Below are 25,467 nucleotides of genomic sequence, written 5' to 3'. Positions count from 1 at the left end.
TTGACTGTTGCCTTGGATTTTCTTACTCTCTGTTTCTCTGTGTTTTCCAAGAATGTCATTACTTTTTATTTTCCTTGATGTTAATCGTGTTTTTTTCTTTTTTTTTAATTGTTGTTGTAGTTATTATTGTTGTTGTTATAGATGTCATTGCTGGATAGGACAGAGAGAAGTGGAAAAAAGAGGGGAAGACAGAGAGGAGGAAAGAAAGACAGATACCTGCAGACCTACTTCACCTTCACCGCCTGTGAAGCGACTCCCCTGCAGGTGGAGCTGGGGGCTCGAACCGGAATCCTTAGGCCGGTCCTTGGGCTTGGTGCCACCTGTGCTTAACCCGCTGCGCTACCACCAGACTCCCTGTTAACCATGTTTCTTACTGTCACCTAATTGAATATTCCAGAACCTTTCTTGGTCTTTGTTCCTTTTTCTGTTTGCTGGATTATGCCCTTGTCTGAGCAGTGGGGTACCCTCTCTGCCTTAGAGTAATCTTTATAGTGCTCTGGATTTTATTTTATTCTGGAAGTAGCTTTCTTTCATCCTGGGTTTTGTGTTTGCTGGTTTCTTTCTGTCCCTTCTGCGCTGTCAATGTCTGGCTCCAGGGGACTCAGGACTCTTGGTGAGGCTTCTGTCCCCACGGAGCAAGGAGCTGGTGGGCTTTCCTGCTCAGTGACCACAGGAGTGGACTTCCGGCAGAGGCCTCCTGGACACTTAGTGAGCCTCCCTCCTGGGTTTTCGGTGTCTGCAGCTCAAACCCTCCAGCTCTAGTTTGGGGTGGGGCTGGGTTACCTGGGGGCTAGCTCAGCCCTCCTTGCTGAGGGGACGGGAGCAGAGCGAACGAGATTGCGGTGTCCACTTCTCGCCATTGGATCTCCTATGACCATCCTTCTGCCTCGCCAGACCCTCCTGAGCGTGGGGGGACCACATGGTGGGCACAGTCCCCCTGGGTGACGGGCTGCGGGTGAGCACTTGGCCACATTCTGTGCACATCAATCACAGCTACTGTTTGCTGCTCCCATACTGCTGCTTTCCGAGCACCTGGTACCTTCAGTTTCTGAGACTTCACCCTAGGATCCCGCGCCAGGAGTCAGCAGGCCTCCTGTCAGAACAGTCACCCCCTTCCTGCCTCCAGCACCCGCCCACCACTCCTGCCTCTGCTTCCCAGCATCCAGAGTTCTTTTGTCGTGGGTCGGGCCCCTCCCCTGACAGCTTCCCTATTCTTTATCCCTCTGAGAGCATGGACCTAAGGTTATTGTGGGAGGCAGAAGGTGGAAGGTCTGGCTTCTGTAATTGCTTCCCTGATGAACATGGCCATTGACAGGAGGATCCATACTCCCAGCCTGTCTCTCTCTTTCCCTAGTGGGGCAGGGCTCTGAAAAAGCAGGGCTCCAGGACACATTGGTGGGGTCGTCTGTCCAGGGAAGTCTGGTCACATCCAGCTATTATCTGGAACCTGGTGGCTGAAAAGAGAGTTAACATACAAAGCCCAACAAGTTGTTGAGCAATCATGGACCTAAAGGCTGGAATAGTGCAGATGAAGTGTTGGGGGGGGGTGTCTTTCATTTTGTAGATAACTAGTAGGCCTATTTTAGTTGTATTTCAAGGGGCCTATAGCTATACTAGTGGTTTTTTTTTTTTTTTTTTTTTTTTTTTTTTGCCTGAGCCTAAAATTTGATATGCAGGTGGATCCAAGTTATTGTCTGGGGAGATGATGTCATGGCTGGGAAAAAGACGAGAAAGCTGGATCAGGGAAGAGAGTAGCTCCCTAATATGGGAAAGGGGTATAAAGATTGTTGACTGTAAACCCCATCAATTTGATGTGATCTGGGGCCCATATTCAGCTTAGGAGCCTATGTGACCTCTGCATCCCTGTAGATCTGAGCTCACATTCTGTGGTCATGAGTAGAACATTCCAAGCTGCCCCTGTATCGACCCATCATGAAGCATGTTCTTTATGGTGAGTTAATGTGCAGAAGCAGACATGAACGCCTGCTTTGAATTGATTTAACTGGCCTCTCCAAGCTCCCCCAGGCACACTTTCACAGACGCCATCTCAGCACAGAATCTGGGGAGATCTTTGGGTCAACTTCAGGACAGTGTGTGAGGCTCCTCAAGTTACCTTCTTGGGCTTTCTGCTTTTATCTCTTCCTGTCCACATTCCCCCTGTGGGGCTTCTCCCTGGAAAACAGAAAGTCTTTTTTGGCTCGGAAACATTTCATTTTATCGTGGTGAGAAGTTTATCCACATGCGTGGGGGGAGTCCAGCTGTCTTTGCCATGGAGGACACACGGTCTGTCACTTCTTTTTCTTTGCCTTCTCGTCCCCACATTGTGGCTCTCCACGTGCATTTGTAGGCCTCAGAGGCTTCCTGAATCCAAAGCCATTCAGCATCCGCCAAGCTATCCTGCTCCCGGCTCAAGCACAACTGTTGCTCAGTCACTTGGCGACTGTGGGTGCTGCCATGGAAGGACTTCTTGTCTCATGGGTGGGAAATGTTTTCCCCAGGACACTCGGAATCTAAACTGACCACTGAGTCCCTCTTTACACACTGCCTTGGTGATGGGTGTTTAGTATTTGACCGGGTCCTTGCTGACAACCGTGAAGTGTAATTCCAACTTAATAAGGGTCTTCTCTCTCCTTTTCTTAACACCTGACGCTTGCCCTCTGGGAAGTGCCGCTGGTTTCTGTTCAAAACTCCAGTGGATTCTTAGGTTTCATGCTGCACCCCCTCTCCAGCCATGCACACACACGTACTCACTCACATACACACACACGCACATTCACACACACACTCACACACACATACACATACATTCACACTCACAAGCACTCACACACTCACATACACATTCACATACACTCACACACACTCACATACATACACTCACAAGCACTCACACACACTCATACACACACACTCATACACACTCACACACACACTCATACACACACACTCACATACATACACACACACTCATATACACACTCACAAACACACTCATAAACACACTCACACACACTCACACACACACTCATACACACACACTCACATACACACTCACACACACTCACACACACACTCACACACACTCATACACACAAACTGACACACACACTCACACACTCACACACACACACTCACTCACACACAGTCACACACACACTCACACATACACTCATATACACACTCACACACACACACACACTCACACACCACTTGACTTCCTACGTGTTCTCTCAGAGGACAGTTAATGTCTCTGCGTGTCTGTGCCACGGGTTCCAGGAGGGTTTTGTGCCCCTGCCGTGTGAGTTTGGGCCCTTTGGAACATGGCTGTCTGGTGGGTGACTTTGGGGAGAGTCAGTGCGTGGAACCATTCCCCATGAGGACTGCATCCTAATTTATCCCATGAGCGGGACTCTCCGGCTTCGCTGGACCATGGATTAAAATCTCTGTATTTTTCCTTTCTGGTTCATTCTTTCACACATCAGCCTTAAGTAAGGCAAAGTTGACGAGGCTGTTTAGAAAAGTAGGTCTTATTTTAATTCCTATTCTTTAACTTTTTATTTCATTATTTTTTAATTCTTTAAAAAATATTATTGAATAGAAAGAGAGAGAAATTGAGAGTGAAGAGGGAGATAGAGAGGGAGAGAGACAGAGAGACGCCTCTAACCCTGCTTGACCCTGCTTGAAGGTTTCCCCCTGTAGGTGGGGACTGGGGGCTTGAACCCTGGTCCTTGCACACTGTAGCATCTGTTCTCTCCCAGGGCTGTCACTGCCACCCGCCATCCACTCTGCATTCTGCCTGTCCTCTGATTCACCTGTCTACCTCCCTGGTGTGCTGCTGGCAACCCAGCCATTGAGGAGAGGGCCCCGGGGGCTGGAGGAGCAGTGCCCAGAGTACGGGGGTCCCCAGGGAGGGGCAGCTCTGTGGTTCCTTCTCTCCTGTTGGTGACTGACTGCTGACGGGTATCTTCTCTCCTACCGCCCCCTGCCCCCTCCCCGTGTCCCGTGTCTCACAGGACTGTGAGATGACTTTCTCCAGGTTTTGATCTTTGAACACTTGCTCACGCTGTCCAGATAGTTCATGACCACACGGCTGTGTGTCCAGGCGGCTTCATACTCATCGGCCCTAACACCAGCTGACCTGTCTCACTCTGCAAATTGAAATAGGGACAAATAGGAACACCTGTCCCAAATAGGGACACCTGTCTCAAATAGGGACACCTATTTCCACTTGGACTTCCAGATAAGCAACACACAAGCTTTCAAGGAGACAGATGGTCCATGGAGTATTGGGGGCTTTTCTCTCTTTTATTTTTCTTAAGGATTTATTTATTGTGAAAGGGAAAATGAGAGAGGAGTTGGAAGGGGAGAGAGACATCAAGATATCACGGCTGACCTCGGGCATGGGGTCTTGGTCAGGCTTGAGCACGTGGCGTCTGGGACTTCCGGCAGGAAGGCTGAGTACCCACCGGGCTGAGCACACACGTGTTGACCTGTGGGTCTGAGCTTCCCGTGCAGCTGGCTACCGTGCGTCACGCCCCGGCCCTGCACATTGTGCTGTGGGCCTCTCAGATGTCCCCGGTGAGGCAGCGTGAGACGTGAGCCACGCGCACTAGGTGGCTCCTTAGAATCACTCAGCAGTCATCACCCCGACTTTTTGAACCTTTCTGCCAACTCGCATTTTAAAAAGGTCAGAGCAATTTGTGCCCCCAGCCGAGTGGAGGGCCCTCAGCCCCCACCGTGCCTCCCGCCCAGGCTCTTCAGCCCTGCTCTGCTATTTTGGCAGAAGTAATGAGGGATCCTTTTCCTCTCTGATGGTTAATGAAGGTCACGGCTGGTGCTGATGAGGCTCCTAGGTTCTGATTAGTAAATGTTCTGCAAGTACGTCTTAGTTTCACTGCCCTGGTTTTGCTTTGCTTTGAAGTTGGGAGGAATCTGTCCTATTTATTTATTTGTTTTCACCCTTTAACTCAGTCTCTGGGGGTTCCCCAGATTCAGGTCCCAAGACGTTTCTCTGAAGTTTCCCCCAGCCTAACAGCCAGCCTCTGTCTACTCCGTGTCTCACAAGAAAAGCTTCCCAGGCTGCGTGGTGACTCACCCAGTGGAGTGCACATATTATTAAGCACAAGGACCTGGGTTCAAGCCCCTAGTCCACACCTGCGGGGGGCTTCACAAGCAGTGAAGCAGGACTGCGGGTGTCCCTCTTGCTTCCTCTCTATCTCATCCTCTCTCAAGTTCTCTGTGTCTCTCAGCTTAAGGGAGGAAGGGAGGGGGAAGGGAAAGAGAAAAAAGAGAGGAAAGAAGGAAAAGAAAAAGAGAGAGAAAGAAAAAGAGAGAGAGAGAGAGAGAGAGGAAGAAAAAATGGCCACTGGGAGTGGTGGACCCTTGGTGCAGGCAAAAAGCCACGGGGATAATAATCTCGGTGGCAGAAACCAACAAAAATCATACGGAAAAAGGAACAGGCCGAGCACAGCCCCCGAGACCATGTGTGTTTTCACGCCTTGCTCTGCCGGCAGGAACGCTGGGACGCCTTTGCCCGCAAGTTCCTCCTGGGATTTCTCCGCTCCCCTCTCTGGTGGAGGGCTGGCTTCACGTCGTTTCCACCAGTACCTATCTCACCATTCTCAGACGCCCACAGCCCAAGGGTGGGGTTCAGGAGGACTGGGGCGAGCCCCCAAATGCCACAGCTTCCCCTGCAGCCCGCCTCCTCTTAACTAGACAACTGGCATGATCCCAGGCTTTGCACGTGCGGAGGAGCCCCAATATGCCTTCCTGCCCAGCTGTGCATGCTCCTGTCCTTTATTCCTTCTAGAGGGAAAGTGAGAGGAGAGAGACAGAGGGAGAGGGAGAGAGAGAGAGAGCAAGGGAGAGAGGGAGAGGGAGAGAGAGAGAGAGGGAGAGGGAGAGGGAGAGAGAGACAGAGGGAGAGGGAGAGGGAGAGGGAGGGAGAGGGAGAAGGAGAGAGAGAGAGAGAGAGAGAGAGAGAGAGAGAGAGAGAGCACAGGCTGCTTGAGCACCCACAGAGCTGCCTGTGGTGCTGGGGCCAGAACCCAGGGTCCCATGCAGGGCTTGCGCTCCACCTGCTGGACTCTTCTGCCCCACTGCAGTTCTCCCTGCATGAAAATACTGGCGCTGTCTCCCATGGGTGAACCGCTCTCTGGAGGCCCGGGGTGGAGTGGGGGGTTAGTATTTTAGCAGGCGCGCCCTCCAGGCCTTTCTGTGTGATTTCCGTAACTGGGACAGAAAAAGGAGCTGCAGGTGGCGGGTTTGCTGCTGCTTTTCTTTGTCTTTCTTTTTTTTCCCCCTCCAGGGTTATCTCTGAGGCTCGGTGCCTGCACTACGAATCCACTGTTCCTGGAGGCCATTTTTCCCATTTTGTTGCCCTTGTTGCTGCTGTTACTGTTGCCATTGCTGTTGTTGTTGGATAGGACAGAGAGAAATGGAGAGAGGAGGGGAAGACAGAGAGGGGGGAGAGAAAGACAGACACCTGCAGACCTGCTTCACCGCCTGTGAAGCGACTCCCCTGCAGGTGGGGAGCCGGGGACTCGAACCGGGATCCTTACGCCGGTCCTTGAGCTTAGTGCCACGTGCGCCTAGCCTGCTGCGCCATTGCCCGGCCCCCATGGTTTGTCTCTTCTTAAGGCAGCTGTGGCCTCTGGAGGGTAAATGGAACATGGCCTTCTGACCCGAGGCCCCGACTCCATCCCCACCTGGGACTGTTCCGGGGAGCCTCCATCTGTGTTCACACAGGCTGCCCGCCCTGCCACTCGCGTGCAGAGAGGAGACATTGCCTGCTCCTTCACACCGCCACTAGGTTCGGGAGATGCTTCCCTGCTGCCCTGGTTCTCACTCCTTTGCCCGGCCCCAGTGTTTCAGCAAGCCATGTTCACCCGTCCCTCCAGTGGGCCGTGCCCACCTCGGCCGCCGGTAGACGCAGTCAGACTCTTGCTGGGCTGGGCTGGGCTGGCCTTGAGTGATGCCCTCTGGGCTCCCGGCCTGTGTGCCCAGGCCCGCTCTGGGTCTTGCTTTCCACTGTCTATATTTCTATGTATTTGCCCTTTATTGATTTCCCATCTCTGCTTCCTTACCAAGTCACACCTACACCTGTCACTACAGCCAGAAGTCCCTCCCCCTTTCCTCTTCTCTCTCCTGGTCCTGACAGAGCTGGAGTTCAGAGCCCTCTGGTCATCTTCCCTCCATCATTTCTCTCCCCGCTGGGAGAAATGTTTCATGTTGTGCACAGAGGTGTGGTGCTTCCAACCTGCTGAGGTCACTCGCTGCCGTCAGGCTGTTGTAGCCAGGTCTGCGGTCCAGGTGCCTGTGTGCTGACCCAGGTCTCCCAGGGACAGCTTCTGGGCAGACATCACTCTTACCCTCTCCCCTGCCAGCTCCTCAGGGACTCCTGCCCCAGGGTGACAGCAACAGCAGAAACGCCACAGAGCTACACATCTGGTTAAGAGGGACGGCTGGAGCCTCCCCTCCCCAGAGCCCTGCCCCACTAGGGAAAGACAGACACAGGCTGGGGGTGTGGATCCACCTGCCAACACCCATGTTCGTTGGAGAAACAATGACAGAAGCCAGAACTCCACCTTCTGCATCCCGTAAAGAATTTTGGTCTGTACTCCCAGAAGGGAAGAAATGACAGGGGAAGATGACCAGAGGGCTCTGAACTCCAACTCCAGTAGGACCCAGAGAGACAGGAAGAAAAAGGGAGGGACATTTGGATGGAGTAACAGGTGTCGGTGTGACTTGGAAAGGAAGAGAAGACGGGACCTTAAAAAACAGGCAAATATAAACAGATCTAGACAGATAGTTGTAGAAATCATGGTTCACCCCTAACGGCAACCTTAAGAGAACTGCTGTAGCTTCCAGTGGAGGGAGTGGGAACACAGAGCTTCCTTTCTTTCCTTCTTTTTTTCTCATCCATTACCCTTCCTTCCTTCCTTCCTTCCTCTCTCTCTCTCTCTCTCTCTTTCTTTCTCTATTTCTTTCTTTCTTTCACCAGATCACTGTTTAGCTCTGGTTTGTGGTGGTATGGGGGATTGAACCTGGGACTTGGAAGCCTCAGGGTCAGAGTCTCTTTGCATAACCATTATGCTACACACACCCCCATGCATCCTTTCACTCAGTGCTTCATGTCCTCAGCCTGCATGTCTGGGAGTGGCGTGGCTTCTCTCGCATGAGCAGTACAGATGCCAAAGCAAACAGGTGTGCACGTATCTAACCAAACTCTTTCCTGGACTTCATGAGAACGGTGCTGGCTCAGGGCTGGGACACAGACCTTTGGGGAGGGCTCGTGCTGACTTCTACACACCATGTGCGTGTATGGAAATATGCCCCTGGAATCTTGTCGTCCTGCAAGACAGCTCACTAGTAAAAGGGTCCACAGAGGACCGGGAAGAGTTCGTGTGCAACAGTGACGGGGTGTGTGTTCTCAGGACCTCAGCCCAGCGCTTGACGTCTGGTGGCTGACTGGCCCAAGCGATTGCAAAGTGCACGTCAGAGAAGGCCTCTCAGCGCTGGGCAGTGGTGCACCTGGTCAAGCGCACATAATACTAAGTGCCGGGACCCAGGCAAGGGATCCGGGGTCGAGCTGCTTCAGGAGCGGTGAAGCAGGGCTGCAGGTGTGTCTCTTTCTCTCTTCCTCTCTGTCTTCCCCTCCTCTCTTAGTTTTTCTCTGTCCTGCCCAATAAAATGGGGAAAAAAATGGCCGCCAGGAGCAGTGGATTCATGGTGCTGGAACTGAGCCCCAGCAATAACCCTAGAGATGAGAGAGAGGGAGAGAAAGAGAGAGACAGAGAGAGAGAGGGAGAGATGGTATCTCACGAGGGTAGAAGACAGTGTTGCGGGGACTTCTCTCCAGACCCGTAGGACAGCTTGTCTGTCCTTTTAAAGTTCACAGCCCCAGAGAGAGATTTTGTCCTCAGGCAGACACCCCTGTAAAGCCAGTTGGAAGCAGACCCCCAGGAATCATCACCTGCCCCCACTGACCTACATCTCTGGGCATGTTGGCAATAGGCTCCACCCACGTCACTGCCCGGTCCGACTTCCAGGATGTGTCCTTTGAGCTCCATGCCTAGAAAAGGGATCAGGGGAAGGAGAAAAAAAAAAAAAAGACTCGAACGTCTCACCCTCGAACGTGAAGCCCCAGTGAACAGGATAGACGCAGGCATCCAGATGGCTGACTTTGAAAGCGAGAGTCAGGGAAGGAACGTCCTTTGGGAATCCACTTAATGGGGCAAAATTAGGGACATGGCAGGAAGGGTGCCTCCCGCACTTCTCCTGGCTCTGAGCTGCTCTGAGGCAGGGCCATAGATAGTGTTTCTAAAAATGTGAAGCACTTAGGGGGGGAAGAACTCAAAGCCAGGGCGGCTTTAAGATCTTGTTTGTTCCACCTGCATTGCAAATGTGGAAATAGCAGTTAAGCACAACAGGGCCCGTCAGCCGCCCGTCCACCCAGCTGGCCAGAGCCCTCAGTGCGCACACGGGGACACAGCTGCACAGCCCTGCCCACCCTGCCACCCCGAGGTCTCCTGCCTGCGTGAACGGGCGCCACCGGCCCTGGTGTTTCTCCACGTCCTGTTCCTCTCTGTTCCTCCCAGCCTCATCTGCTTGGAGACATTCCCACCTCGCCCACGTTCCATTCTGACGAGCCCGCCTCTCTCTCACTCCCCCCACGGAGGGAACCAGACCATAACTCACTGTGGACTCGCTGGCAGTGGCCTCCAAATTGGCCATCGGGGAGATGGGCAGATCTGGTGGAACCAAAACTCTGGCTTTGCCGTCTCGCAGGGAGGCAGGTGGGCTGTGGGGGCCCAAGCCTGCCTGGCAGCGGGGACCCGGAGCTTCTGGGGTGCACCCTCCCAAGTGGCTGTGACTTCCGTATCGTCCCTCATGTTTGCACATTAAAGGCAGGGACAGAGAGAGCAGCTTTCTCCAGTCTGGACAATCATGTGTCAGGACGGAGGGATGGGAAGGAAACGAAAGAGTGGCCCAGGGGGTGGTGCAGTGGATAAAGCACTGGACTCTCAGCCGTGAGGGCTTGAGTTCAATTCCCCAGCTGTACATGTACCAGAGGGATACCTGGTTCTCTCTCTCTCTCTCTCTCTCCCCTCCTATTTTTCTCATTAATAAATACATAAAATCTTAAGAAAAAAACACAACAGAGTGCTCTTAACAATTATAATTATTTATTTAGTTAGTTATTATTGGAAGAGACAGAGAAACTGAGAGGGGAGAGGGAGAGAGAGAGAGACCCCTTCAGCCTGCCTCACCACTTGTGAAGCTTTCTCACGGATGACCAGGGGCTGGAACCGGGGTCCTTGTGCACTGTCACGTGAGCGCTTAGCCAGGCCAACCACCTTGCCGCTCCCCGTTATTTTTTCACTTCCAGTGCTCCGTGCCAGCGCTCTGAATCCACGGCTTCTGACAGCCTTTTTTCTTCTCTGATAAAACAAAGAGAAATTAAGGGAGAAATTAAGAGGAGTGGAGGAGGTAGAGAAAGGGAGAAAAAGCTAGACACCTGCAGACCTGCTCCACCACTCAGGAAACGTCCCCCCACCCCGCCACACGGGGAGCGGGGGCTCAAACCCGGATCCTTGTTCTTAGTACAATGTGTGTCACCACCCGGCCGCAACAACCAGAGTTTTCACAAATCTTACCGTTTGCTCACTGCTGCTTTGTTTGGATTTTTTTTTCGGGGGTTGGTGCAAGCTATGTGGGTCAGTCTCGGGATCCTGCACACGAGTGAGACCACCTGGCAGCCGTCTTTCAGCTCTTATTTCACTAGGCATCCTGCCCTCCAGCCTCATCTGTTTTGTTCCAAAGGACACAGTAGCACCTTTTTTAATGCAGAATAGTGTTCCATGGAGTCTATATCCCACGACTTCTTTAGCCAAACACAGTCAGCTGATGATGGGCTAGTTTTTAATTTACATCAGCTGTTCCCTGTCGGGTTGCATCGTGGGGGAGAGAACTCGACCAGCGACAGGAGAGGAGCCAGGAACTTGTGGCTGAGCGGGAATGCAATGCCATCCTTTATTGATCAGAGACAACACATTTATATCCCCTGAAACGGAAGTGGCAGGTCGGAAAAGGAAATGGCTAGGAGAGGGGGTTGGAGCGAAGGAAAGAGCGCCAAGGTAACAAGCTTCCATAGCCGCTGTTGCAAAGGTTCTAACCAGTGGGGATTAAACCAATGCCCTGCAGGCAGGGTGGGTCTCAGGCAAAACAACGATTATGTAAATAGACCACAGTGTCAAGCAATGCAGGGGACCTGGCGTCATGACCAGCAGTTCCCTCCAGGGTCTTCTCTTCCCCCTCATGGCCGGTGTCTTCTCCTTCCTTGGCAGGGAAACTTTGTGGCGTGCATGACGGCTATTCTGCGGCAGATGGAGGACTACCATTACGCCCACCTGATCAAGACTTTCGGGAAGATGAGGACTGATGTCGTGGTGAGTGTCCCTTTCGGCTCTGCTCACAGCCCCGTTCAGGGACCAGAATCCTGGGCCAAACACCTGTGCAAATGTGTCTGCTTGCCCAGGTCGTGGCCTCTGATGGGTGATGGAGGCCCGCCAGAAGTGTCAGGGCACTGACTGAAGGCACGGTGATGTTTCTGGGGGTGAGGGGTGTCTCAGAGCCCATCTCCATAACACTAGCTTCCCATCATGGGCCAGGGGACACCTGGAGATTGAGCCTTGGGGAGGCAGCCATGGATGCCAGCTCACCTACAGACTGGCTTCATCCATCTTCCTCCTTCCCTTCCCTTCTTTCTTTCTTTCTTTCTTTCTTTCTTTCTTTCTTTCTTTCTTTTTTTCTTTCTTTCTTTCTTTCTTTCTTTTTTTCTCCCTTTCTTTCTCCCTTTCTTTCTTTCCTCCTTTCTTTCTTTCCTTCTTTCTTTCTTTCTTTCTCTTTCTTCCTTCCTTCCTTCCTTCCTTCCTTCCTTCCTTCCTTCCTTCTTTCCTTCCTTCTTTCCTTTCTTTCTCCCTTTCTTTTCCACTTTATTTGTGATGAATAGTGGATTACAAGACTGTAAGGTGACAGTGTCTAGTACCCCACCACACCCACCACCAGACTCTGTGTCCCACCTCCCACCCCCAGAGAAACTACCAGATTCTGCGTTCCACCTCCCACCCCCAGAGAAACCACCAGATTCTGCGTTCCACCTCCCACCCCCAGAGAAACCACCAGATTCTCTGTCCCACCTCCCACCCCCAGAGAAACCACCAGATTCTGCGTCCCACCTCCCACCCCCAGAGAAACCACCAGATTCTCTGTCCCACCTCCCACCCCCAGAGAAACCACCAGATTCTCTGTCCCACCTCCCACCCCCAGAGAAACCACCAGACTCTGTGTCCCACCTCCCACCCCAGAGAAACCACCAGATTCTCTGTCCCACCTCCCACCCCCAGAGAAACCACCAGATTCTCTGTCCCACCTCCCACCCCCAGAGAAACCACCAGATTCTCTGTCCCACCTCCCACCCCCAGAGAAACCACCAGACTCTGTGTCCCACCTCCCACCCCAAAGAAACCACCAGATTCTCTGTCCCACCTCCCACCCCCAGAGAAACCACCAGACTCTGTGTCCCACCTCCCACCACAGAGAAACCACCAGATTCTCTGTCCCACCTCCCACCCCCAGAGAAACCACCAGAGTTCTCCAGTGTCTTAGAAGCTGTTTACTTGCCTCTGCCCCCTCCCCCAGTTCATGTGTCTCAGTTCTCTAGATTCCACATGAGTGAAACCATCTAGTGATTGTCTCTCGCCTCTTGACTTATGTTGCCATGTTTTTGATCGCAGAGTAGTATTCCGTGGCATATCTATCTCTTAACTGCTTCAGCCAGTGCCTTATGGGCCTGAACTTGTAGCCTGTTGGTAATGACCATGGGCCGCAGGCATAGAGTGCTTTCTCCAGCAGCTCTCTTGTCACTTCAGTGATACTGTGTGAGGCTTGTCACAGAGCGGCTCCAGGTAGGTGCTCAAGGGGCTGGTGGGTAATGGCCGCCGACTGCAAGGCAAGAAGGCCAGGTGTTCGGTGCACCGCAGCCCAGCTCAGTGGTAACTTTCCTCATCAGATATTGCCCTGGAGTCTGACCCTCTGGGTCCTCCTAGAACTCATCACACGGAGGGTGGGGTAGTAGAGCCCCGGACTGAGCGCTCATGTTACCATGTGCAAGGACTGGGGTGCCAGCCCCTGGTCTCTGACTCCAGGGGGGCCTTCAGGAGCAGTGAGGTCTCCCCCACAACCCCATCCATCTCAATCTCTCTCTGTCCTATTGCTCACAAACAAAGGAAAACTAAATCCACTTTGGAAACTGGAAAGCAGGCGTCTAGGGGCAGTGGATTCCTTGTGCCGTCAGCCGCCACTCACGTGGCTGAATAAACACCAACGCGAGATGCTTTCAGGGCAGATGTGGCTGAACCTCAGGTCTCAGAGAGATGGGATGAAGACACTGCATTCAACACTTTCCCAACAGATTATTTCCAACGAAAACTCCTTACTAGCTGTCCCCATATCTGTACCCACACGGCTGTGTACACACACCCATACCTGGGTCTGCTTTATCTGTTGTGCATACAGTAGTCTGAGCTCACAGTTCCTGGTCACCGCTGGAACCTTCTAGGCTGCTCTCATGTCAGGCCCCGTCTTCCTCGAGGGGCAGAGCAGGCTGACCGGCCTCTCTTCAGAGAGTGGGGAGTCCCTGCCATTCTGCTCTGCAGTGAGGCCAGGTCCTAGAGAGGCCCCAGGAGGGCTTGTGCTCACGTTCCTGATGGACGTGACCAGCGATGGTGGAGAGAGGGGCTGTTAGGGGTCCAGGCCCATCACATCTGTGTGGGAATCCCAGATCCCCTGACTAGGGCCCCTGGTCATGGGGTGGCCTAGTGGTGACCAAAAAGGCTGCCATTAAGAGAGCGGGTCTCTTGCCCTCACCCAGCTTTTGTGGCCTCTTCTACCTGACGAGGTTAGACTTGAAGCGATTGAGGGAAGTGAAGCAGGGGCAGTGAGGAGGGTGTCTAGGCCTCAGTAGTAAGGATCCGATTGGCTACTTGACGGCGCCTTCTTTAGGCCTTTCTGCCTGCTTGCTGCCCTTACTGAGTCCAAGTCTACTTACAGCACACTACTGAGCACTGTTAGGTTTATACTTTTTAGTGCAATCCTAACAGCGAGATCAGCTCTGACTGTGCGCCATTTACTGCCACCAGCGGCTCTCGCCTGTGCGCCAGTTCTCGTGTTGATCCACGGGAGGCTGACAGGCCGGCTCCTAGATCCCAGTCCACGCCGAGCAATGGCACCTTCAAGTTTAGAAGGCCGGTTCTTTGCCGGGGAGTTGATTTCCATTCTACAGATGGTGTTTGGAGATCACAAATTCATACTGTGTGAGTTGTAAGTCATTTTTTATGGTTGTTAATCTGTCAGAAACTTTACAGTATGTGTTCCTGTCCACTAGAAATTCACAGCAGACAGTGGCTTTTTTTTTCTTTCCTTTCCTTTCCTTTCTTCCTTTTCTTTCCTTTTCTTTCCTTTTCTACCCTGTAGGCCTCTTCTAGAAAAGGAGCTTCTCACTGGGTGGTCTAGTCACTGGGAGTCAGTGAGCACCCAATGTAGAGACAGCTCCTTCAGTTTAGGAGGAATTTCTTGTACCATGTGTTACTTCAAGTTTTCTCTCTCTCCTTTTTCTTTTTCTTTCTTTTATTTTTCCCCTCCTTTTCCTCCAAGGTTATCACTGGCACTATGAATCCACTGCTCCTGGGGGCCATTTTCCCCCCCGTTTTATTAGATGGTACAGAGAGAAATCGAGAGAGAAGGGGAGACAGAGAGGGAGAAAGAGAGACACCCGCAGACCTGCTTCAGTGACGCTTCCCCCCTGCAGGTGGGGAGCTGGGGCCCAGATCCTTACGTGGGTTCCCGCATTTAGTACTGTGTGTGCTGAACCGGTGCACCACCGCCTGGGCCCTACCCCAAGCTTTCCGTCTTGCTCCCTCGCCTTTTTGCTTGAGCACATCTTTCCTGGACGGAATCTCCCCCTTGTTTCCTGGAGATGCCCCTGTCTGCTCAGCACCCCTGGGAGCAGCTTTCTGGTGGCGCTCAGACCACCTGGCCCCAAGAGGGTGACGCTCAGTGCAAGGGAGAGAGACCAGTCCCGAGAGGACACGGGAGAGACGCGCTCAGGACCAGACTCAGGGGGGTGAGCCAGGTGGGGCTTCTGAGGTGACAAGACCCTTCAGGGAGCCTAGCAGGGGTGCACCCAGCTAAGGACACATGTCACCTGCACAAGGGCCTGGTTTAAGCCTTCACTCCCCACCTGCAGGGGGGAAGCGTCATGAGCGGTGAAACAGGCCTGCAGGTGGCTATCTTTCTGTCTCCCTCTCTCCCTCTCCTCACAATTTCTCTCTGTCCTGCTAAGTTTTATGGGAAAAGTGGCTGCTGGGAGTGGATTTGTAGTGCTGGCACTGAGCCCCAGAGACAATTCCTGATTGGCAGTTTAAAAAATGTAAGAAAAGGCCCTTCAGGTAAAGTGAGGTCAAGAGAGGGCTGGGAGCTGACTCAGGGAAGAACAGCGTGTCTTCTCCGTGCAGGAGCCCCAGCTGTGCTGTCTCTCTCTCTCTCTCTCTCTCTCTCTCTCTTTCTCGCTTCTCTCTCTCTCTCTCGCTTTCTCTCTCTCTCTCTTGCTTTCTCTCTCTCTTGCTTTCTCTCTCTCTCACACTTTCTCTCTCTCTCTCAATGTTGGAGTTTTTTTCTTTGTGTTTATTGGGAGGTGAATGGCTTGCAATGCAGCAGCATCACAGTGTCTTCATGAGCCTCCACTGCCCCAGCTGCCTGGAGACACCATGGCCCAGCCTTCTGAGTGCCCCCAGGCAGCCTCAGGCACGCCCTCCTCACAAGTGGACCTCAGGGCCCCGTGGCCCAGCCTTCTGAGCGCCCCCAGGCAGCCTCAGGCACACCCTCCTCACAAGTGGACGCCAGGGCCCGTTCCTCCTCTGTCTGCTCAGCAATGTCCCCAAGTCCGGCAGCCTCCCGTGCTAATGACAGGAGGTAGCTGAGCCTCCCAGGGAGAAGAAACAAGGGCTGGGAAAAGTGACTTCTCTTCCAGAACAGAAAGAAAAACTTAAAAAGCAAGACCCCCAAATTTCAGCGACCTGACCGTGAAGAGTGATCACGAGAAAGCCTGTCATTTTATACGCATCAAGGGAGGACTAAACCCTGAGCCTGCTGGCAAAATAGGCAACTTGGCCGTTCAAGGGACAGGACTGTGAACACAGATCTCGGCCCCTGCACTCGGGGGAGGCACGTTGAGTGATGCCAGGGCACCTCCAGACCCTCCCAGTCCAGCATGGTGATCGGAGCTCTCGGGGCAGAGACAGGGTCAGCTTTCCCCTCTGCCTGTGCCCAGACTTCCAACCTCTTCTGTTTTCTTCTTCTTTTATTTTGTTTTTCTTAATTATCTTTATTTATTGGGTAGAGGCAGTCAGAAATCAAGAGGTAAGGGGGAGGTAGAGAGAAAGAGAGACAGAGTGACACCTGCAGCCCTGCTTCACCACTCGCAAAGCTTTCCCCCTGCAGATGGGGACCGGGGACTTGAACCCGGGTCCTTGCGCACTGTGACGTGTGCGCTCAGCCAGGTGCACCCCCCCCCCCGCCCCCCTTTGAGCCTCTTATGCCTCCTTGGTGCAGAAACTGATGGCCCTTGTTCCCGGCAGCCCGACGCTGCTGCTGAGGTCATGGCCGGCACTGCGGAGGTGGGCGAGGCGAGCCCGTGCCTACTCGGGGGTGGCGTGAAAGTGTTCCCTGAGACACCAACGGTCCTGAAAACCCTCTCCTCCAGGAAAAGTGAAAGGCTGCAGAGAAGGCATCTGTGCACATCTGCTGACGGCCATGGTTCCGTGGCTCCTTGGCAGAATCGCAGGTTTAGAGCTGCGTCCGGGCATCCCTCTCCCAGCTGCTTGGACTCCGCTCCCCACCTCTGTCTGCACAGCACTTGCTGCTCCTAATGATGAGGCCGTAGACTAAAGAAATGAGAGTCCTCCATTCACTCAGCGTCTCTGCTCTTTCTTTCTCTCTTCCTTCCTTCCTTTCTTCCCTCCTTTTTTTCCTCCATCCCTTTCTTGCTTCCTCTCTCTCTCTCTCTCTCTCTTTCTTCTTCCAGGGCTATCCCTGGGGCTCGGTGCCAGCACTATGAATCCACTGCTTCCTGGAGGCCTTTTTTTTTGTTTTCCATTTTATTGGACAGGACAGAGAGAAACTGAGAGAGGAGAGGGAGACAGAGAGGGACAGAGAGAAGAGACACCTGCAGACCTGCATCACCACTTAGGAAGTGTCTCCCCCTTGTAGGTGGGAAGCGAGGGCTTGGACCCAGATCCTTGCACGAGTGCTGTATGTGCTTAACCGGGTGTGCCACCACCCGGCCCCCAAAGCTTTCTTCAATGTGATGGGGGCCAGACTCAAACCTGGGTCTCACACTTGGCAGAGTGGCACACTCCTCAGTGAGCTCTTTGCCAGCTCTCCGCTTTCCTAAGTGAACACCCCTTCACCTTGGACCTGGAGGCAGCTTGCTGACCTGGGAGGGGTGTCTGTTTGGGGGTCCAGGCATCTCCGAGCCAATTTCATGCTGTCAGATCCCAGACAATCTCCTGATTCACAGGCAAAGCTTCAGGGCCCAAGAAAATGGCTGTTCCTGCTGTATATTGGAGCACTGCACTTCTGGGGAAAGAAAGTGGGGACTGGGTGGTATGACTCCGTCCAAAACAAAAGCAGAGGGTCCGAGGAGAAGCACAGGAGAGGCAAACTCAGGTCACCCCTGGCTGTGGGGGCCGAGCGCGGCCTTTCTCCAGGGCCCAGTGGTGAGCTGGACAGTCACCCAGTTTCTGGGTGGCCAGAAACTCTCTTCTGAGCCTTTGTTTAATTTCCAGGGGTGGCAGTGGGGGGGGGGGGGGAAGTGCATTCCAGAATCCGCATCCGGGCCGCTGGGTTCTGCTCTCAGTGCCAGATGGAGCTGAGAGGAAATGAGAGACAGGAGCCTGTGGGTAGGGCTGCGAACTCTGCGGCCTGTGGCCTTGCCCGCGGCGATTTCAGAACAGATCCTAGAGGAATCCTCCCCATCTGAAGGGACTCAGAGACAGGGGAGAGGGCACCCCCACCCCTAGCCCCTTTGACATATATCTCCATCACCCTCTGCAGCATTTTCATCCAGCCTTTAAAAACGAGGTCATTCTTCATTTATCTTTCAGGGATGGGCCAGTCCGCACCTCCGTCGTCCCCCCCCCCCCCCCTTCTCAGGTGTGCCATCCTGACGCTTGTTTTTTTTCTCATTTCAGGATTTCCTGATGGAGACATTCATCATGTTTAAGAACCTCATTGGGAAGAACGTCTACCCTTTCGACTGGGTGATCATGAACATGATGCAGAATAAGTAAGTCGGGCAGCAGGTGCTTCTCCCGGGCGGCCAGTCCGGCACGTGCACCCCCCCACACACACACACACACCTTTCATGAATACAGATAAGGATCTGGAGGAAGCGGCCTGGAATGGGGCTGAGACACTCAGAACTGGGCCTCTGGCCCCTTGGTGTCAAGCACACTTGACCCTGGCCCTCCATCAAGGACGGATAAGGGCCCTGGGTTATCTGCTGGCCACCCCTTTCACATCCTGGCCACACAGTCTGATTGGCCTGACTGATTCTCTCGGCTCTGTCTCTAGGTCAGCTTACTGAAAGGTGTCTGCATTTCACTTATTTCAGACAAAGAGGGGAAAAAAAAAAACCCGAGTATTTTCTTTATACTTATCAAATATTAAACATGTGCCGTCCGTGTTTACCATCTCTTGGTGGGTAGATTTGTTTTCTAGCATTTTGGTTTTTTTGGTTTTTTTTTTTTTCTTTTCTGGAACTCCCAGTCATGATCAGTCAGCGGGGCATCACTGGAGAAGTTCTAGAAATCTCTGTGCCGTCTTTCAGACTGCCCAGTACGTGCAGGTCTTGTAGACTCTGGGGTGTCTTTGTGAGGACTGACAGGGGCAGTGTTTGTGTGTCTTTGTGAGGACTGACAGGCAGTGTTTGTGTGTCTTTGTGAGGACTGACAGGCAGTGTTTGTGTGTCTTTGTGAGGACTGACGGGCAGTGTCTGTGTGTCTTTGTGAGGACTGACGGGGCAGTGTTTGTGTGTCTTTGTGAGGACTGACAGGCAGTGTTTGTGTGTCTTTGTGAGGACTGACGGGCAGTGTTTGTGTGTCCTGGTTCCAGTCTGGTCTTTTTTTTTCTCTCTCTTACTATACCTTTATTTTTGTTTTACTGAGACTCAACTTTAAACTACTGTGATCGAACCCAGGGCCCATGTCTATTCCTATTCAGCACCAGAGCCTGTGTGCCCTCCAAGTCCCTGTCAGTCTGAGCTCACAGTCCATGGTCACGGCTGAGAACATTCAAGGGCTTGTGATGATGTTGCTGATGGGAGTGACCAGTGATGGTGGAGAGAGGGGTCTGTTAGAGGCTGGGCCCTTCATACCTGTGTGGGAATCCCAGGATCCCCTGCCTAGGGCCCCGGACGATGGAGAGCTGCTGCTAGGCTAGTCAGTCTCTCGTCCTTATCCAGCTTCTGTTGTCCCTCCTGATCTGACGAGCTTTGACTTTCTCCGAGTGGTTAAAGTGTCGAGTGTCACTTGTTGTATCCAGGCTAATACTAGGTTCATGGGTCTGGCCTCAAGTCAAGGAGGACACACACCTAGGGTTTCAGTGGGGTCTAAGCTGTTTTTCTGCATTGACTTGTTCGGCGATTCTGATACATCTGGTCATAGGGACAGTAATTGTCCTTTGTATTTTTCCAGAATATCTCTTGGCCACTTGCATACAGTGCTTCTTACAAGGATTATCAAGAGATAACAGTAATGCTGATGCTGTCAGAAGAGATTAGCAGATAATCTCACTTTCTTTTGTGTGATTAGTTGAGTAGACAGAGTGACTGAGAGAAGTGAAGGGGGGGTGATAGGAGAGGAGGGTGTCTGGGTCTAAGTAGAATATATTTGATTATATATAAATATATATAAATAAATATATTTGACGACCATGGTGCCTTTTTTTTGGGACATTCCTTTTCCCTTTTTTAATTATTCTTTTTTATTTATCTATAAAATGGAAATACTGACAGGACCATAGGATAAGAGGAGGACAGTTCCCACCATCAGAGCTCCATATCCCATCCCCTCCCGTGATAGCTTTCCTATTCTTTATCCCTCTGGGAGCATGGACCCAGGATCATTAGGTCTTTTTACTTGATTGGCGAACTGATCCTCTACGACTAACCACAGTGGACTCTTAAGCACCTTGACTTAGAAGTAAATAGTTGTTCCTAACTTATGGATAGGTGTATACGTGTGCCCAGTGCCCTCGGCCCTAGCCTAGGGTCCCATCTGGGATCTGTAACTTTGCTCGAGAAAGCACCATCTGAAATGGAGCTAGGTAGTCCCTAGTGCTAGGAAAAGTCTCCAGATTATCGGAGTTGCGAGGTTGACATCTCAGGCTTGGCGCCTCTGGATACGAGCAGAAGTGAAGAGGCAGGGCAGCGTATCTGGCTGGGTGGCACTGGCTGCCTTGACTTAGTTGAGGTCAACAGAAGCAGAAAAGCAGGGTAAGGGATCAGAGGAGAGGCATCAAGAGATACCAGCACAGTCCCAGAGGGTCCAGGATTGGGAGAAATATGTATTTTTAAAGAGAAGGGGAAAGGTTCCTTGCGGTATTAGAGTTTAAGAAGGAAGCAGACAATTGTTATAACCAAGTTGCTTGGGAGCATGGCTTTATTTGAGAGTCACACAGTCAGGATTAACTGTACCATACTTGACTTCCCCATGAATTCCGTCACTCTCTACTAATAATTATAACTTAGATTCTGAGAGGGCCAGATGATTCTGCTCCATCTGAGCTAAGGTCGTAGGTATCTTAGTGTTTGAGGGGGGGGGGGGGGGAGTTATTTTTAGAAATGCTTTAACAACTGAAGCCCAGTGTCAGAATTCAGTCAGTTTACAGGTTTGAAACATGAAATGCTTAGACTAAAGGAATATGGGCTCAGAGCTGGAACTTAGGTAGCTGAGGAACTTGAGATGTTCGATCCATTTTCTCCTGACATTTTGACTGATACTGATTTATCAGATTATAAGTTAGCTGGAGTATGTCGTAACACCATGCCCCCACCCCGCCCCCCTAAGCAGACCCCTCCAGAGTGCAGTACTCCAAACCCAGTCCAACTTCTGCTGTGTGTCTCCCTTTCTGTTCTCAGTCTCCACCTCTGCCCGTGGGTGAGATCGGCCCATCCTCACCCTTGCCTTTCAGTCCCTGCGTCTTGCTGTCACTCTCGCCCCCTGGTCCTGGTGTCTGTGTGGTTGGCTGCATTGCTTCTGCATGTCCAGAATGTAGAATCTGCTGGCCACACAGTCCAGGCCCCAGCCCACCTGCTGTCTCCAACAGCCCCCACCCTCTGATAGCTGAGGTCCCTGTCCCCACACCCCCACCTTGCTGCCGCCTCCCAGCCCCTAATACCCTCCGGATCTCCAACAGAGCCTCGTCTGTCTGAGTGCCGCTGGGCCTCTGGGGACTGGCTCTTTCTCAGTCTCCTCCGTTCCCCGGGGACTCCTCCTGCAGATGGTGTGTGCCAGGCTGGCTCCCACCTTGCTGATTTCAGATTTGCACAAAAGCAAAGGCTCTCGCAATTCCTCTCCTGGGGACAGATCCTAAGGAACCAAACACACCCATCCAAAAAGATCTGTGTGCACCTGTGTTCACAGCAGCACAATGTGTAACAGCCAAAACCTGGCAGCCACCCAGGTGTCCAACAACAGATGAGTGGCTGAGTAAGCTGTGGTCTGTCTAGATACACAATGGAATACTAGTCAGCTGTTAAAAATGGCGAGTTCACCTTCTTCCCCTCATCTTGGATGAACTTGAAGGAATCCTGTGAAATGAGAGCAGCCAGAAATCAAAGGATAAAGATGGGCTGATCTCACTTATGGACAAAAGTGAATAAGAACAGAAGGGGAAACACCAAGCAGAGCTCGGACTGGGTTTGGTGTGTTGTGCTGAAGTAAAGGACTGTGTGTGTGTGTGTGTGTGTGTGTGTCTGGGGGGTCTTTCAGGTCCTGGTGCCTGAGGGTGGAGGAGGACCTAGGCTGGGGCTGAGTGTTTTACAGAAAACTGAGAGGTGTTACTCATGAACCAACAACTATGTTGACTATGAACCATTAATCTTCTCCCTCAGAATGGCCCTGCTTAGCTCTCTTTCACGTTAGAATTGTTCGCTCTTCAACCCGGAGCTTCAGGCAGTCTTGCTGAGAGCTTCTGGGAGAACAAAGCCTCACAGCCGAAGCATCCTGGCCGTGTGATGAGGAAAGGGCTTCCGGTGTAAAGCACGCGGGCCTCATACACTCTGCTTCCATGTCGCTGTGTGGAACCTCTGTCACCATAATTTAAGGTCTGACACTTTGTCAGACTCACCCCCCATTCAGGGCACACTCCAGAGACTCTCTCTCTCTTTGATATTTTTAGTTATTTTTAATTATTGGCTAGAGAACAGCCAGAAATCAAGACGATAGAGGGAGATAATGAGAGAGACAGAGAGACACCTGCAGCACACTGCTTCACCACTCACAAAGCTTCCCCTCTGCAGGATGGGACCAGGGGCTTGAACCAGAGTCCTTGCACATTGTAACGTGTACGCTCAACCAGGGGCTCACCTCCAGGGGAAAAGCTTCACAAGTGGTGAAGCAGTAATGTTGGTGTTTGTCTCTCCATGTCCAGCTTTCCCCCCACCTTTTTAAAAATTATCTTTCCTTATTTATTGGCCAGAGGCAACCAGAAATCAAGAGGGTAGGGGTGATGGAGAGGGAGAGAGAGCAAGGCACCTGCAGCCCTGCTTCACCACTTGCGAAACTTTCCCCCTGAGGTGGGGACCAGGGGCTCAAACCTGGGTCCTTGTGCGCTGTAACATGGGTGCCCAGCCAGGTGCACCACCCCACCCCACCCCACCCCGGCCCCTTTCTCCAGAGATTCTCCTGCCTCTTTAGGATACGTGATGATTCCCAGAGGCTCCCAGAGTGTTGTATTAAGCTTTAACCACACCGCTAGGCAGGCCGTTTTACCGCCTTGACTTAGAATGGTCAGTCTCCACCGCACAAGCTCTGTCCCCGGAGGGGATGGTGCCGGACAGTCACACGTCTGACGCAGAGCCACACGTCCCTGTCCCGTCATGCAGGAGTACTGTGCGGTCCCCTCCCTGGAGGACCACAGCTGACCTCAGCTGGTGAGCGAAGCAGAGGGCTCCTCTGTTAATTTGCAAGTGTCAGCGTCATCCCTGGGCTCTGCTTAACTGAGCCATTTAGGTGTGTTCTCTGTGGTGTGCAGAGCGCCGTGTCACGTCACAGGGCTGTCACCACTCTGCTGCCTGGGTTTTTCATTGGTCTTTGATGTCAAGGTTTATTTGCTTAGGGACCTAGTGGTTGGCTTACCGGCAGAGTGCACACTTCCCATTGGAAGCCCCCCTATTCTCTACCCCTCTGGGGGTTCAGACCAACATTCTTGTTGGGGTGGAGAAGGTGGGAGTTCTGGCTTCTGTAACAGCTTCTCACTGGACACGGGCGTTGGCAGCTGGCTCCACACCTGACTAGGGAGTTTCTCTCCGTTCCTCATTCACTGACATCCATTTCTCACTCACTCGTTTACGTGCTGAGCTGGAGCACGGGTCAGCTCTGGCTGACAGAGCGGAGTCCACCCGGGGCTTTGGGGCCTCACGTGCACGTGCAGAAGCCTCCCAGGCACCTCTCCTCGTCCACGAGTCCCGTGTCCCCAGCTGCCGCCCTCAAGGGATCCCAGAGCTGCGTAGGAGTTCTCCGGTGCTCTGGCCAAAACTGATTTCAGGGAGGTGAGGGGTTCCCCTCACTGGGGAGTGGCCTCCAGAAACACACAGAGCGTGCATGCTGGCTGGCCCCTGGACGCTGGGGGTGGCATCAGCCAGGTGCCTCTGCACCCCAGGCTGGTGATTCCCTCCAGAGAGCTCTGGGCCTGGACCTGGGGTCTTTGCTGCCCCTGCCAGCCTCGGGCTCCCTCACTGCCTCCCGGAAGCCAGAGCACCCTGTGCAGAGGGTCCTTCTGTGCCCTGCTGTTACTGTCATGCCTCTCACCCTTGTGGCCTCCCGTGCTCAAGTTACATGAGCTGTGGTTTGTAACCCTGGCCATCACCCTGTGTCTGGACTCTGTTAAGTTCACCACTGGAAGTCTAGATAAATGGCTCAGAAAGCTGTGAGACATACACACACACACACACACACACACACACACACACACACACACACACTAGAATACTACTCAGCTGTCAAAAATGATGAATGCTCCCATCAATCTCCCCCTCCTGAGAGACTGTCAGTAAATATTCAAATGAGAGCTTGCCTGGCTTCTCCAGGGCTCATGAGCTGGCCCTGCAGATTGGTTTATGGAGGTGACCCTGGCCGTGGGGATGTGGCCAGGATTTGAAAGCCAACAGGCTTATCAGTTTGCAAAACAGTGGTCATGCTTGGGCCTTCTCCCCTCCACCTCTCCTCTGCCACCCTGGGCAGCTGAACACCTCCCTTCAAAGCCTTTTGAGATGCGTCAACCCTCCTCTCCACACCGTCCCTGAGGACTGGGTCCTTTTCTTAGGACCTCGTGACCCTGGGCTTCTCTGCTGGTTCGGCAAGTCTGGCCCCAGCTCTCAAGGTCACCGAGATCCTGGAGGGTGGCTTTTCTTCTCTGTGCAGTGAGATGCAAAACCCTATGAAGGCATTCATGATTGAGTGATTGATTGAGTGATTGATTGAGTGATTGATTGATTGTAAGCAAAACTGAATAGTACATAACCTGCAGAGACTGCCTTTTTCTACAAACCGTAATACCCTTCACATCCATATATATGATTTATTTTTAATTTAATCTTGATCAGAACCCTGCTCAGCTCTGGCTGGTGCTGATGCTGGGGATTGAACCTGCGACCTCAGAGCCTCAGGTGGGAGAGTCATTGTCAGAACCACTGTGCTGTCTCCCAGCCTCTATCCAAGTGTTTGTATCAATGGCTACTTCCTTTGTGTGACTGAGCCATGTTCTGTGGTATAGAAACAGATTTAAAAAAACAAAGACAATCCTACTTGAGGAAGATATAGGGTGCAGGGAGATCCCCTCTGCTTTTGGCCTGCCCGCCTCGTGGTGCCAACAGTGCCATGTGCTCTGACGACACACGGTTCCACAGGTCTGGTTTGGCGCTGATACAACTGTCCTGGGAAAGAGCATTCCCGCCAGTGCAAGGAATCTTCTTGCCGGCCGACTGCGACCCCTCCTTGGCCCCCGGCTGCGGAGCTCTGACGGCGATTTCTCTGACGGGGTCATTGCAAGACTGACCTGTGAGTGGAAACACCAAGTCAGGGGCTCGTGGAACCTGGCGTCTTGTTGTCAATGTGTGAAAGGGAT

At 52.6% G+C, this 25,467-nt stretch overlaps 1 protein-coding gene across 1 annotated transcript in view; it reads left to right on the top strand.

Annotated features, from left to right (window-relative positions):
* DOCK1 (dedicator of cytokinesis 1) overlaps positions 1-25,467 on the top strand; it is a 319,977-nt gene that overhangs the window by 175,220 nt on the left and 119,290 nt on the right. Inside the window, exons 7-8 of the mRNA XM_060171089.1 lie at positions 11,349-11,450; positions 18,312-18,406. Of these exons, the coding sequence (XP_060027072.1) occupies positions 11,349-11,450; positions 18,312-18,406 (197 nt within the window). The remainder of the gene's footprint in view (positions 1-11,348; positions 11,451-18,311; positions 18,407-25,467) is intronic.

The sequence above is a fragment of the Erinaceus europaeus genome, chromosome 14 (genome assembly GCF_950295315.1).
Source record: "Erinaceus europaeus chromosome 14, mEriEur2.1, whole genome shotgun sequence".
Lineage (NCBI taxonomy): Eukaryota > Metazoa > Chordata > Mammalia > Eulipotyphla > Erinaceidae > Erinaceus > Erinaceus europaeus.
This window is presented reverse-complemented; position numbering and strand designations above follow the sequence as displayed.